The 15,676-nt window shown below is 41.4% G+C and overlaps 1 protein-coding gene across 2 annotated transcripts; it reads right to left on the bottom strand.

Moving 5' to 3' along the window:
• Positions 1-8,772: 8,772 nt before the first annotated feature.
• isl1a (ISL LIM homeobox 1a) lies at positions 8,773-15,311 on the bottom strand. Of its 2 annotated transcripts, none has more exons than XM_061037495.1 (6): positions 15,127-15,311; positions 14,566-14,755; positions 13,392-13,651; positions 12,191-12,477; positions 10,882-11,049; positions 8,773-9,524 (listed from the first exon to the last, which is right to left on the bottom strand). In XM_061037495.1, the coding sequence occupies exons 1-6, from the start codon at positions 15,152-15,154 to the stop codon at positions 9,408-9,410; spliced, it is 1,050 nt and encodes a 349-aa protein (XP_060893478.1). In that variant the 5' UTR covers positions 15,155-15,311; the 3' UTR covers positions 8,773-9,407. The 2 variants fall into 2 exon arrangements, with proteins under 2 accessions (XP_060893478.1, XP_060893479.1); XM_061037496.1 differs by having other exon boundaries at positions 12,191-12,474.
• Between the last annotated feature and the right edge of the window lie 365 nt (positions 15,312-15,676).

The following is a 15,676-nucleotide window of genomic DNA, read 5'->3' as shown; positions in this document are numbered from 1 at the left end:
TCTTTGTCCTGCTTCTTAGCTTCCCCTGCCCAGATCCCCAAACACAACAGAGGAGAGACACCGAGTGGGCACAGAGTCTGTCTGAGAGGCTCCCTCAGGGTCAGGCTCAGTGAAGTACATTTGTACAAGTAACAAACACAAGTTTAATGTACTTGCACAATTATTGCTATTTGATGCAACTCTAAACATTTTCTGGATAGCTTTATTGACTATTCTTTGCAGAGTACATCATCAATACACATAATCATTTAGTTAAAAATGTATCATGAGGGTACTGGTTTCTCAGTCAGTAGAGCTGACCCTCCATAGATTCTACAGTCTTTAATCTATCTGCTGCAGGTTGAACTACCCGCCTCGGATCTTTGAAGCATTTACCCCAATCTCTCCTCCCGAACACGTCCTGCCTCTCTTCAGCCCGCTGATCAATCAAAAAAGCCAATATATTATTGGAAAAAAACATGAAGCATTATTACAGATTTGTGTAGTGTATTTACATTTTAAATTTCTTGAATTGGACCTTCTGTATATTTCACTTTCGGTACTTGAATTTCATGCCGATTCTTAAATGATTGTCAATGCAGGACTTACTTTTATCAGAAAAGTTATTTATTATGCAAAAATATGAAAACAATACAATTGCTATACAATAGAGTCAGTTGTGAAATAGTCTTATATACTTATATAGGCAGTGATTTTAAGACAAAACAAAGAAGGAAAAAAAAACAGACATTGAGAAGGAAGAGAGGGAGGAAGAAAACTGGAGTTTGTCTGATGGCCTTAGAGATCTCATGTTATACTCATTTTCTCCTTCCATGTTGTCAGTCTGTGACACCAGTAGCTCTGCATGATTTGCAGCTAAAACAAGTTCTTATTTATCGTATACTGGTGTCTGTTACAACCCTCATTTCAGCATCTGCCTGAAACAGTTCGTTTAAGCTGCTGTTTCTTTAAGGCCCCTTCTCCATACGTGCCCTCTTTCTTCTGATTGGCCAGCTCTCTTGAGGCCTTCCAGGGGGGCAGAACACTGCAGGGCTGCAGAGGGAGTGGGTGTTTGTTTGCTCGTAGAACAGCCAATGAAAATGGCTCCAGCTGCCTACGTAACGGCTTGAAGCCAACTCTCGAAAGCTTGCAAAACTCTCACGGAATTTCCACGGAATTTGCAGAACAAGCAGTCTAGCACTCTCTGCAGACTGATCCTGGAATTACTCCAACATGTGTTTACATCATGAGCTGAAGCTTTGCCCATTTTTAATATGGCCATCCAGCATTGTAACAGTTTTAAAATGGGGATCAGCATAATAGGTCAACTTTAAGTCGATGAAGAGTGTAGGAATCAAAGGGCTATGTGTATTGATATGAATCTAAGAAAATGTAGCAGTGTGTGAGCATATAGTGTGAAAGCAGGACATTGTTGTGGACGGGTAAGGTTGGAGATGATGGTTTAGCAGCTGTGGAAACTGATGATGATGAGAGGGAATGGCGGAGGGAGGAGAATTGTTTTTTAATGTTCAGAGTTAAAAACGGGTTAAGAATCACGTTCATTAATGTGTCATGTTTACTCTGACAGTTATGACTTAGAGGGAAACAAATCCAATCTCAAACTATAGATTTATTTCAGGAATAAGGGTCCCTTCCTCACTTCACAGGAACAGGCCCTGGGTAGTCAGCCTCCCCACTCCACCCCCCTCTACTACATCCATGGATAGAAGGGAACTCGCCAATCCTTGGTGATGACGTTTAATCGTTTAATTGAAGTAACGGGCACATCCCAAATTCATTTATTAACTATCTGCTAAATATGGTTTTAAAGGACGGTGTATCCTGTACTGAGCAGACTTTTTGTTGAAGTCTTTGAAGCTTTTATGAAAAACAGTCATGATCATCTGTAACCTCTCCATCTCCTTAAGGGTCGCTTGGTCAGAAAGGAAATCATTTTTTTTCTTGTGTGCTCAACTTAAGAACATCCATGTAAGATCTTAGTTTGTCTTTTTTTGTGGTTTCCTCTTGTTGTGTCAAGCTTTAATAAGATGTTGTTCACATGCACAGTATGAACTTTAGCTTTCTTCAACTCAAGCTGACAATGTATTCTTTGGTTTTCCTGGTGGACTACTACAGAGAACAACAACTGAGTATGTCCACGATGAAGGCTTAAGTGGAATTAATGTATCTACACGGAGCCCATATGTATAGATCAAAGATGCACACTTTAACAAGATATGTATTTTAATGTAAACATAAAGAAAACCCTTTACATTACTCTCCTTTTGAATAAGAAAACACAGAGGCAATCTCTATTTTCAAATTCTGCAGAAAAAAATGCAGAATCTGCAGGCGCCAGAGTGTATTTCGGAGCCAGAAATGTTCTGGTTTCTGTTTGGTAGTCCAAGTATTTTCCATGAGTGTTTCAACTGTAATAAAATCTTCTCAGGAGAACAATGTGTGTGAGCAGTAGTTGTTATCAAATCTTGCAATCCCACTGCCATCAATTTTATAACAAATTAGCTTTAATTAATCATTATAAACCGATATCTGCGTGCAGTGCAGCTAACAATCTCCTCCAAATATTGTTTCTCAACTCTGACTCCATTCTCACTTCTCCAGTTGTTAGTCAGACTGTAAACAAAGGCAACACACGGTAGGAGAATTCTGTGGCTTAAAGTCTATTATCCCTAACTGCTGGCTAGAGCAAGACCCAAAAGGTTTGCCGTTGCACAAGGAGATATCATCGTCAGAGGTCAACTGTCAACATTTAGGTTGCACATTGTTTTACTTAGGTCCTGATGTTGTGCTGTTGTGTATCTATACTGTGACCTTGAATGTCCTTAAAAGCACCTTTATATAAAATGTTTTATAATTATTATTAATTTGAGTGTTAACAGGAAAGCAGTTAGAGTACAGCTCTTTAGGTTTCATACAAGGTGTATTATTATGCTCATCAGTACTATTCCTACACTAACTCATATTAACACATTCACACACCGATGATGCCTGCAGGGGGAAACTAGGAGGTAGGGTTAGGGTTAGGACAATCAAACATGCCGCCTTCAGGAGCTGTGGACTGATCCATTAGATTGAGAGACGACACACTCTACCACTGAGCCACCGCCATGTTCTTAAGTGTTATGATCGCAGTGTCTTGTCAACTTCTATCATCCTGCAGTTGTTAGGGAGGAACCTGAGTTCTGTCTGGTCTCTGTTGAGTGTTTAATCTATAACTATGGACACAATTTGAAATAAACACACAATGCTTGTGTCATAATGAAAGGATAAGCGCTGAGTGAAGAAATCCCTAACCTAACTATGATACATTTTTTGGCCCTCACACCTCAACTGTGTACCTCGATGGGCAGCAAAAACCAGTTCATCCCCAGGGTTGTCAAAAGGGAACCTCCCTTCACCGAGTTTCATCCATATTAGTCCCAACACGTCAGGGAGGCTGGACAGTGAGCTCCGGCATTCCCAGGGCCATCCCCCTCCATGCTAGCTCTCACCTCCCACCACACACACACGCTTAATCTTACCTGCTTTACCACATGGCCATCACGGCCCAAACAGCACTGCCACCTTCAACAGACCCAGGCTCCGTACATGCAAACTCCAGGAAAGGACAACGCCATTACTACCTACCCTACATGGCCACTAACGTCCCCCAAAAACAAAACACAATATTCCTGGAGCCAACATTCAGGCCCGGTTCTAGAATAAAATGACTTGGGGTGCACCTGGGATTTACGGGGGAGCAGCTACAGTGACCTCCAACATACAATGAAACATAGCGTAGGTGTTGTGGGTCCCTTATGTGGTCCCCTGTGAACAGACAGGTCATGTGCACCTGTCATGACCATCACATCATGGATGTAATAAACACAAACAGAGTCACTGATGTCATTTGAAAGCCTTGATTACTAATTATAAAAAATATATATATATATATATTTTTTTTTTTCTTCCAATCGATTGAAAGTGCACAAATTTAAAATAAGGGTGCAATGCAACCTTTCGCACCCTCGTAGAACCAGGCCTGCAACTTTTCATTACACATGAAAAAGAACGGCAAAGAGAAAACAAGAGAGAAAAAAACAACAGAAAAGTCTGTAGAGGGAAACGGGAAAGATATGGATGACATGAAACTTAAAAAATGTGGAAAATCTAAGAAAAAAGGAAATGCATTTATTCTTTTTATTTATTTAGCTCTGGATGAACAATCAAACCCTGATGGCCTGTTAACTATATGATCAGTGCCACGATTTCTTCTGAAGACACCAACTTCGGCGTCGGCTGAAATCTGTCTTACTACAGCGCTATGAACCCAAAATGTAATAAATTACCTTTAACAGGCTGAAAGGAGGCTGAAATAACTACAGTTATATCATGACGAGGGTTTATAAAAAAGTATGAATTCAAGACTTGTCAGGTCTGTCTGTAAGATGACAAGCAAATTTATTTTTTCTTAATGGAGTTTGGATCGACCGTTTCTGATGCATCTCAGGATTCAGAAGAATCTTTACTCTGATAGAACTGAAATAATATATTTGCCTGATTTGCCTGATGACATTGAGTGTTATAGCACCTCCTGAAAAATGGGCATCATTTTTCCATCATCCAAACACCTGCACATCCAGGTCCTAACACTCCTGTAGGTAACGCCTAAAGAAGCCTTGTGTGATAAAATTGTTCAATATTGTGATAACAGCATAAAGTGTGATAAATAAACAAAATGAAAGAGTGGGATTTAGCTATACCTCACTTTGACATCAATCTGCTGTAAAAAAAAAAAACCTCACAGGAATAAATAAATCCGAAAAGCATAGTCTATTTTTTAACCCATTGACATAATTATTCTGAGGGAAGCTGATCGCTAGCTTTAGCTTAGCTTCATCTGACTGCATCCAAATGGTGTGAAAGCATGAACTGTTTACTGAGGGCTCCATCAAACAGGTCAAATGTGCACGAGCCGAATGGGAAAGCGTTGCTCGTTTACATAAAACACTACAAATTCAGACTTCTGCGATGTGTTTGTTTTGAGTGCTCATAATGACAGCTGTAAAGATGAAATTGCAATTAGTTGCGAAAAAAACGATAAGTGCAACCATGAGAAAAATCTACAATCTTCATGTTTTTTACTCTAAGTATTCAAAGCTAACTGCAAATGTAAAAAGCCACTATAAAACCGTAAGGACAAAACCTGCAGAAGGTAAGCTGACAACTTGTGCTAACAATACGACCTTTATATACTGAGCTTTTGTAAATGATTTCTACATTTGGAGTTAAAATGTGTCCAGAATATTTTTCTCTCCGGCTGAACAGTGTGCAGTGAGAATGAAACAGACGAGAGCAGCGTGATCAAACTGCCTCTCTGTGGGAGCACAGGTGCACTGTGGGATGTTGACCTGCTCCGAGCAGCATGGCAGAAGGTGCAAAAGACAGCGAGTCCTGATGCCCAAATTACAGAGCACGGCTGGATGGTGACACTCCCCTCTGCAGCTCCGAGGATGGAGTGACGCAGAAATGCAGACAGACGGAGCACAGTGACATTTTACTGCATGTACTGAAAATGTCCTCCATCACTATGTGAGCTCTCCTCTCTGCTCCAGCGTGATCTCACACGTTCATCTAAAAAAAATGTCTCTGCTGCCAAGATTCAATAATCAAATGATTCTATTTTTAGGTTCACCTGTGATGTCCTGCAATAATTCTTGATTAAGGACTGCATTGGAACTGATCTAGTCTTCAAATCCAAAAGAAACAATCACACATCTTACTAAAAATGATCAACAGCAGAGAATGAATCTGGGGGTTACTGACACTTGTTAATTTCATCACCATGAGTTTCTGTATTTCTTAAAGCATCACATCCTGGAGAACGATGATATACAGAAGAGTAGAAACCAAACCAAGCCTCAATGAAAAATCTTTGCAAACAGGATCAGAAGAAAAGAAGACAGAAGAAGGGAAGCTAATGAAAAATCTTCATCAAATTCAGCTGCAGGTTTGACTTTCACCTTTGTTACCTTCAGTTATTAGCCGCAGTGCGAGCCGGTCAGAGGGTACAGGAGGTCACTGAGTCACTCGCTTCATGCTTTAATGTGACATTTCATTGCTTTCAATGTTAAAAAACAATCTTTTTTTCCTTCAATAATCTTCCACAGTATGACGTTAGCTTCCTCCTACATCCTTTGAATAACATCTTTTCTCCTGGTTTTCTTCTACCTAGAATAGCTGTCAGCATCCTAAATTAATATTTTGAAGCTATGTAGGACGTGTATGTTATTTCATTAATGGGGAGGTAATATCCTGCATCACAGTAACCTCGGCTTTCTGAGAAACATTTTAACCTGAGATGCACATGGCCGTGTTTCTGTAGCAAATATGCAGCTGATGGCCGAGACAATGTGAGTCTTAAGAGGATGGAACATATTACAACAAACAAGTAAAACATCAAATTAAATTGAAACATTTTTAGTCAGCCTCCATCGGGTCTGCAGCTTGATTCAAACATGCTGTCAGTTTGTCGATGTTTCCATCAGCGTGCAGAGGAACCTGTAGTAAGAGACTTTGTCCTGTCTGTAGATTTGACTTTGTAGAATATTCTCTGCTGTCTGTGGGTGTGTTCGACCTCTCTGACCATCCTTCTTTAAAGTCTAAGACCTCTACAGTGCTGTTACTAAACCATTAGTTTCCTTCATCCTCTACTTTTTAACAAATCCTTACAGAGAGTCTAGCTGTCCTCAAACACCGTCTAAGAAATAAAGATTAATTTAATGTCTCTGATGTTCTGCTCCTTTGTATTCTACATGACGCATTGCATTCACTGCATGTGCACTTTATCACATCAGTTTCAGTTTCAACAATATAGGTCAAAAACAGCTTATTATTTTATAAAGCTTTCAATGCAATATCTTGAAATCCTGGAGGGAAAAAAATATTGGTTAAAAAAGAATTGCTTGATCCTAGCCCTGTCTTTGTAGATTAACTTTGACTGCAATACTTATTGTGAATTGTATTTATGGTAAAACAAGTTCCCGTCCATTAACAAGGATGCAGAAATGAGGACTGTAAATACTAACATGTTATTCGGTCTGATATCCGCTCGATGAAGGACTCCTCAGGATTTCATTTTTTTCCAAAAGATAGACAAGAATCCCGAGCGACAATTTCACATCCACACATTGAAATAAACACATTACAAGTCAAAACTCTGCTTGTCAACTTACATTCAAAAATAGAATTCTGGCTGTTATGGTGCACACTTTCCTTAATTGTGCATGTTGCTGCACAGAGAGCTCAGGGGACAGGATGGATGAGGGAATTAATTTAACAGTTTGAAGCAGAAAAACAGAGACAGCGATGCTCCTATGGAAAACATCTCTGTGAAACTTCATCTTTTCAAGATGTAGAAAAAGAATTTAGAGCTTGTGGTATAAGGAGAGTTTGGTGTCTGTAGGACTACCGATTTCAAAGGTTTTAAACACTGACTGTGCTCATTCAAATCATACATTTCCTTTTACACACCCTGTTTTTTTGACACCGATCGGAGAGTTAGCTGATCAGTGTCAAAGTGTTTTCTAAGACAAAGAATCGTTTGAGGCTCAAAACAGCTCAAAATGATTCAACAATCATTTGAAATATAATTGTAAGAAAATAGAGGACATTTTAAGGCTCACACTTTTCACCATGAAGCAGTTACCTCACATGGTGTCTCTTTATTAGTCATTACAAAGCACTTATTAACGCCTTTTTGTGACCATATTGTGCAACAACCATGTCAGAGTTTTCTGTCAATAACCTCCTTAATACTGATTAGTGCAGGAATTAAGATGCATTACACAAAAATTAAAATATGAGCTTATAAGGTGCTGGCACAATACTGAGCATAAAAAGACCAAAAGTCATGCACCACATCTTCCCTTTGAGCATTAATGAGGAGGTTATTGAGAAGAATCTCTCAGATCACACAGATAGTAGTTGAAGCAAATGGTCATGCAGAGTGTAAGGCAATAATGCATGCTCTTACTAATAAAGAGCCATTGTGTTAAAATCCTTACAAGCAGCTTTTCAATGCGGGAAACATTTCTAAACAAAAGTACTTTAAAATATCTTCAGGATTTTTAAACACTGATGGAGAAAAGGATGTAGACGATCAGCTGCGTTTTCCGGGTAATTGTGGCTCTAAATGTATTTTTTGAATAGCTGAAGATTGAAATGAAAACTTTCTCTTCAAAAATCCAACCAAAGTTTAATTTTGAAAAGAGATTAAACTGCATAACTTTGTTTTAAAAAAAATCCCAAAGGACACGACTTTTGGAAGATATTGCGTTTAAATATTTGTGAAAACATGAACATCGCCGCTCCTTCGAGGGGATGATTGTTCTCGTCTCTGTCATGTAAAAAAGAAGACACGTGTCGGCACCAGAATCAAACACAGTGATATTTAAATATGCCTTGAGCATTTTCTGTCAACCTACTTTGTTTGAATAAATGAAATGTCCCTGTCGGATCTGATCCCTTTGATCAAATAAGAAAGACTTTAGGAGTCAGAGGTTTGGATGTTGTGTGTAAAGCAGGTAAACTGAGACAGCGCGAGCCCAACATGACACCCAGTTAAGCATCCATCAGGCCGGATAATGGATGTGATGTTCCGCCTCATGTGTGAACACCCACAAAGAGAGAAAAACCATTTGAAGACAGTCAAAATCTCCTTTTTCATTTTTTAACTATAAAGTATTTTTTAAAAAAGAACTTGTGATAGAAAAGCCACAGACCAAACTCCAGTCATTTTTCTTCTCTTTTTACTTCAGTTAAGAAAGTTACACAAAAGGTGGCAAATTTGTCGACAATAAATAATAAATAATTTTTGTTGCACGGGAACAAACGAAACATTTTCTTCCAGAGCTAACGTTTTTTTTTAACTTATTAATAATAATAATAATAATAATAATAATAATTATACACATCTTTGGGAAAGAAAAAAAATGTAGTCGGACGGACACTAACTCACACAGATGTCCCACGGAGCCTGTGGCAGAGTAGAGGTAACCTTGTTGCAAATGCTTTAGTACTCGGGTCATGAAGAAGAGGATGGTGGTGGTGATGATGAAGAGCAGTGCTGTTTCCTTCATGTAGAGGGGGGGTCCAAATTTTAAAAAAAGTCACCAGTCTATGTTCAGCAGGTTCAGCTTCAGGTGTGTCTCCGTCAAACACAGAGTCCGCTTCACGTCTCCGTTTGGCAACTGGAACCGGGCGCGTGAACGTGCAGCACCGGCCGTGATGACGCGTCACGGCAGGACGATGTCCGTGGTAAAATCCCATGATTGTCTTCACAGTGTCAAAACACAACCAGGGGGGTTGTTTGGTGCGGTCTGGGAGGGTAGGGAGGGGGCGGTGGGATGGGTGGGGGCGGGGGTCCCTCAGGCCTCGATGGGGCTCGACACCATGCTGTTCGGTGTGTCCGGGAGCTGCGACGACATGGACGCTACCTCACTGCCCGTCGAGTTGGAGCCCGGGCCCCCCTCCGAGAAACTGACCTGCGGGACAGAGGGAGGGAGTCAGACACATCCGGGTACTGATCACAAATTATAGAGCTGTGACCGTTTAATAAACAGGAATTATGGTCCAGGACTCCCAAAGCATGCCGGGACAGCAGTTTGACATGAAAAGGAAGTTAACTGAGTCTTTCTTTTAAACGAAACACCAAGGAAGTGATCCGTGTCACAGTCTGTTAGTGCGAGAAAATGTTGCAATATTTGTAAGGAAGAGAACACAAACAACAGACTGATGATGCTCTCATGATTCATACAGATCAACGTGTCTGCGTGATAATAAGAGAGACACGTACACTCAAACCTCTTATACATTTGCATAGTTTGAAATAGCGTGGATCAAAGCCTACATAAAACAAGTGGATTAAAAACGAAAAACTAAATTAAACTTCATAGCTATGATGTGCAGGATATCTTTTCTATAGCCCCATGCGCTACATGATCTGTACTTAGGCCAGAAGGAAAACTATCCTGAATGTCTCCTAATCCGTCACAAACATTATATTTGTATTAAACAAACTAAAGGCAGAGTCCCTTGTAAGTGGAAAATGGTCTTAACCCGTTTCCACCCGAACAGATGCATTCTCTCTGCAGCTCTATAATCCACTTAAATGTGGCGGAGGGACACAGGGTGTTGTTTGTGTCCACCTCCAGTCTGGAGCGGATTCTAAAATATTGCAGGAGTTTGTTTCATCCTGTCCGTGATAAGAATAAAATTATCTAAAAAAAACCCATCAGCCTCAGTCTAAGCTGCTACAGCGAGACTGGCCAAAATATCACCAGACCTAATTTTATAAAAATCCATATGATCTAAATGTTCAGGTCTATATAAGATTTTGAATAAAATCAAATAAAAAAAGAAAGAGCTACTTTAGACATTGAATGCTGTGGACTGCAGGAAACACGGTCGCTGAAAATCAGCCTCATGTAACGGCTTATTGAAATGAACACTGGCGTAAAAATTCTGCTCATGCTGCTCCCTCAGAGAAATATATAGTTTTGTATTATAGTGTAAAACTAAGAAAGCATCAGCATCATCATGATCCTGTAGTGTCTCCTGATGGATGTGAGGTGCGCATTTTACGCAGAGAAATCGTGAAAGTCATGACACGTCTCTGTATGCAGAGAACTAAAGAGCGAAATACATTTAGTAGACTAATGTTTGATTTTAATAAAGCACTGAACTGTGACAGTCGGAACCCTGCAGTACAGTGACAGCATCCGTATGGTTAAGTTGTCATTTGAAAAATTCCGCGCACATGAGCCTGGATGCATCCGCTCGTGGGACTGGTGTTTGGAACAATTTATATTAAAACACAACTAAACTATTCTAATGACGCACCAGCTGTTGGAAGGCGGGCTGGTCGATGTCGCTCTGCAGGGCAAAGTCGCTTAGGACCTTCCAGGGCGGCTGGTAGCTCTGCACCTCCACCGGGTTCGCCTGCAGGCCGCCGTCATGCCGCTCCGGACTTGCTGCAACCATCGGGGTCCCCGTCATACCCTGGATGTTCTAAAAGAAGAGGGGGAGGAGGGGGTGTTTAGAACCAGAGTACACAGAGTCTATCACATCCATCACTGAGGGTTGCTGAAGGTAATGTAAGGTATGGGTGGCTGTGAGCAGGGGCGTCTCCGGGATTTCTGGGCCCCATGGAAAGATCTCACATTAGGCCCCTCCACCACATCCGCAGTTAACCAAGATATATTACTATGACACCTCCATAAGCCTAAACAAATAACAGTAAAATATTTAAATGATGGTTATTAAAATGTTTTTTTGATGCAGAGGTACTGCACATTTGAAAAATGGATAATGATCAACACTATCAAAAACTACTGAAGCTTTGAAAGATGCTTAGACAAAGAACGAGTTCATCCAAAAATAAAATGGCAACGTTGAGATTTGCGTGACTGCACAAAAGTACATCTGACACACAAATCCCGATGTTGCCTATGTATTTTTGCAGCAATTTTTGGTAATTAAAAACAAGATTAAAACAAGATAAAATAAAAACATCACTCAATATTTCTCTTTTTGTTGCACTGTTACCCAAAGTATTTATTTTTTTTTAAATATCTGTCTATCATTTTTACTGGGATCAAATCAAAGTTTTAAAATCCGATATTGGTGCTTCTTTGGATAACTCCCTGTACAAACAAATCTAATTAAAAACAACACATTTTATTTCAGGACCAAGGGAGGCCCCTTCTTACATAGGGGCCTTGGGTAGACAGTTCCCTCCCTCAACAACGCCCATTGCTCTGTGTGTGTTGGGGGGGGGGGGGGGGGGGGGGGGGGTGAAATTAATCTCCCTGTCAATCAACAGAACAGTCAATAAACATGCAAACAAATAAGTAAACAGATGAATGTGAGTGTAAACAGCGCGCTTAACTTAACTTCAGCTTCACTTTAACTCTGCGCGCTGTCCTGCGCAGCTCCGATCTCGCGGAGTGATTTTAGACTTTCTGAATAAAAGTGTCCTCTCTGCTGGTTCATTGGTAATGGAGCTGCTTTGATAAGACTGGTGTTAAATATTGGAGTCTCTTTAATAAAAGGGACAGATCGCGCTGCAGCTCTGTTTGCTATCATTTGTTTGTCACAGTTTGTTTTAGATAAACTGAGTGAGTTTTCCTCCACCTCTCCGTCCTCTCACCGTCTTGTCGTTGGGCTGCTGTTGCTGCAGCTGCTTCATCAGTATGCTCCTCTTCTTGTCCTTGCAGCGTTTGTTCTGGAACCAGACCCGGATGACCCGCGGACTCAGGCCGGTCATCTCAACGAGCTGCTCCTTCATGAGCGCGTCGGGCCGCGGGTTGGCGTTGTAGCAGGTCCGCAGGGTGTGCAGCTGCTTCTCGTTCAGCACCGTCCGGACCCGCGTGGTCTTCTCCGGCTGCTTGTGCACGTGAGGCCGCAACGCAGGCTGCCGGGCCGAGATTGGTTCTGCTGTTTGCAATGGACGAGACAAAAAAAAGAGGAGAGGGAAGAGAAATTAACGGATCTGTGTGCAGGTTCAAAGAATGAGAGAAGATGTGGAGGGAGAAGGTTTCAGAGGTGAAGAAGTTTCAGACTGTGAAGGCCTCAAACGCTCAGTACACCAATAACAACCTGTCTTTATCTTTACATTCATATGTCTTGTTTAGTAATGAGACGCTTTACAAACACACAGCTGACGATATAGGCCAATACTGATCAGGGCAGAGCGGGTTGTATATGAGGAGAGCGTTTCTCCACCGTGTTTTGAATTCTGATGAAAATAAATCTTGAAAATCCAAATACAACCATGTTTGCAACTATTTTAGAGGATCTGTGGTCTCTAAGTCTCCATGAATAAAATGATAAAGTAAAGTTGTGGGCTGACATGCACATTTTATACAATTCAGAATGGGATGCTGCATTCAACCCGCCCCCTTCCACAGACCTGCAGAGCTCTGCAGTATTTCTTGTTAGGACACCCCCTCCCCTCCCCTCCTCCTCCTCCTCAGTGATAACTCGGTGTATTTCTGACAGCAGCGCCCGCTCTATCTAATCTACTGAACCCGGACTCACTGACTGCACGGTGGTATGCAGAAAAAAAAGACAAAACATAGAGGAAGAAGCAGAACACCTGAAGCAGAGGATGAGCTCCACCTGTTCCTCTGACGCCAGGGACAGTCTCAGCCTATACTTAAGTCTCACAGTGCACAGGACAAGAGGGACACATCGGTCCACAGAGTCAGTCAGAATCATGCTCATTTTAAACTCCTTCATTAAAAATCCAATCAGCTGCTGAATTCCGGCTGAAGACAGAGTCAGATCATACACACAGGAGCAGGTTGAAAGAGTCCCACCCCCGCCCCCCCTTGCTCCCGGGACGTTACCTGCCATCTGTAGTGGTCTGGCGGGGTGCAGCGGGCTGAGCGGGTCTCCGTGGCCCAGGCTGGCCCTCTCCACCACGTCGTGGTCGGCCCGGCAGAAGAGGCCGTCCTCCCGCAGAGCGAACTCGTCCCCCGGGATGAGCTGCCGGCTGCATGCCACGCAGCGGAAACACTCGATGTGGTAGACCTTGGAGCGGGCACGCATCACGAAGTCGTTCTTACTGAAGCCGATGTTACATTTAGCACACTTTATCCCGTACAACCTGCGGGACACACAGATACGCGCTCCGGTTACTCCGACAATAAGAACAACAACAGTGACAGGAACAACAAAAACAACAATAATAATAGTATATTATTAATAATAATAATAATAATTATTATTATTATTATTATTATTATTATTATTATTATTATTAATGAAATATAATGTAGGCGTTTTTATAAACATTTCGTTTATAAAAACTAAAACAATATTTCGGTAAGTTATAAATAAAACAATCTTTTCATTCAGCACTTCTATTAATGAATCAATTATTATCAGTCTCACATTAGAAACAGTGGAATATTCAGTCACTGATGTAACTCCACAGAATTAAGCCTCAATATCGTGTTGTTTTTCTGGTTAATATTTTAATCCAGGATGAGAATTATTTTAGCGAAATGATCTCGGTCTTTGTCACGAGACCGGAGGCCGGTTGTTGTTTTGACCGAATTCATGAGCGCGTAACAGGCTATATCAGTTATTAATGTACAGCTTTAAAAAAACAAAACAAAACAAAAAAAACACTCCAGTCAGGATGTTTGTGATATTCCTCAGGTCCATCTGTCAGATCATCAGCAGAAATAATAGCCTACATAAATAACAAATAGGTGATGTGGTCCTAATGTCCGTTTTCTAGTCTATTTTTAAAGAAACATTAAATGAATACATAGGCCTACTAATATCTTCTAAAAAGAAAAATGCCAGCTGATGAAAAGGAGCTTAAGATTCCAAAATTAGCTATTTAAATAGACGAACAGCTCCGTGTGGTTTTCATCAATCCGAATAATCTCAGTGGGATTTTTAAAATATAAAAAATATATTAATAATAATTATAGTTCCAGTGTCCAGCTCGTGTTGTGTATCAGAGGGGTAGTCCTCCAGGCTCAGCACGGCCCGGCTCGGCTGTCCTACCTGATGTAGTCCCGTTTACAGTACGTTTTCCCGTCCCGGACGAAGCACGTGCACGACTCGTCCAGGTACTGGCTGCACTCGACACATTTGAGGCACGCGGCGTGCCACTCCAGGTCCGGAGAGACCCGCAGGATGTACTGGTCGTGGATCTGATTCCCGCAGCCCACGCACAGAGACACGAGCCGCTTCTCTGCAACACACACACACAGACACACACTGTTAAAAAACTCCTCTAATGATCGACTTCAAAATAATAATGCTTTGATTTCACTAGTATTATAATAATAATAATAATAATAATTGTTATTATTATTTTTATTATGATTATTATTATTATTATTATTAGCCAATTATTATTATTATTATGTTATAATATTCATTTTTAATCCTCTTCTCAGGTTCAAAAACACTTAAAATCAAAGTGTGTTAAAATGATCCTCTCGCATTAACAGGCTGTCTGAACCTGTTCTCAGTCTGCAGAATATAAAGTCTAATTTAAGCCGAAGTTGAGCTGAATTCAGTCCGATCATCGCGTCCCCAAACCCGTACAAGTTTCCTTACTTTTCGGCGGGTCCCCCATGTCTCCCATGTCCACAAAGTAAGGCGTGGTGAGGTCCACTGTCTCAACGGGCTGAGAGTCCTGGAAGCCGGGGTGAGTCCTCCGCTGCCGGGCTGGGCTGCCGGGCCAGGGGCTGTGTGTCCGGCTCGGAGAAGGAGTTTGTGTGTGTGTGTGTTTGATGCCGGTGTGTGTGCTGCTCTGATCCTGCATGACAAGCGGCGGGCTGACGTAGGACAGCAGCACGTCATCTGCATGAGCAGCTGATTGGCTGTGCCGAGCGCGCGCACACACACACACACACACACACACACACACACACACACACACACACACACGCTGGCACACTTCTTGCTGCATATCATTTGTATTCCAGCTTTGCTCTTTTCTTTTCTTTTTTCTCTCGGATTTGTTGAGTTGTGTCGGTCTTGCGCGTGCTACTGTTTCAAGAAATAAACAGACATTTCATCTGTTTCCCCCCTTTTTAGTTTCAACAGTAAACATAAGCACACCTTGGAGAAAACATCCCTGGGCTGCGAAGAACACGATCAAGAG

This window comes from Labrus mixtus, chromosome 5 (genome assembly GCF_963584025.1).
Source record: "Labrus mixtus chromosome 5, fLabMix1.1, whole genome shotgun sequence".
Taxonomy (NCBI): Eukaryota; Metazoa; Chordata; class Actinopteri; order Labriformes; family Labridae; genus Labrus; species Labrus mixtus.
This window is presented reverse-complemented; position numbering and strand designations above follow the sequence as displayed.

Bases quoted from the DNA above. Each gene is read 5' to 3' on its own strand.
- isl1a (XM_061037495.1), bottom strand. From the start codon at position 15,154: ATGGGAGACATGGGGGACCCGCCGAAAA. The intron at 14,756-15,126 runs GTAAGGAAACTT...TGTGTGTTGCAG, and splicing joins CATGGGGGACCCGCCGAAAA to AGAAGCGGCTCGTGTCTCTG. The intron at 11,050-12,190 runs GTGAGAGGACGG...CTCTTCTTTTAG, and splicing joins AGCAGCCCAACGACAAGACG to AACATCCAGGGTATGACGGG.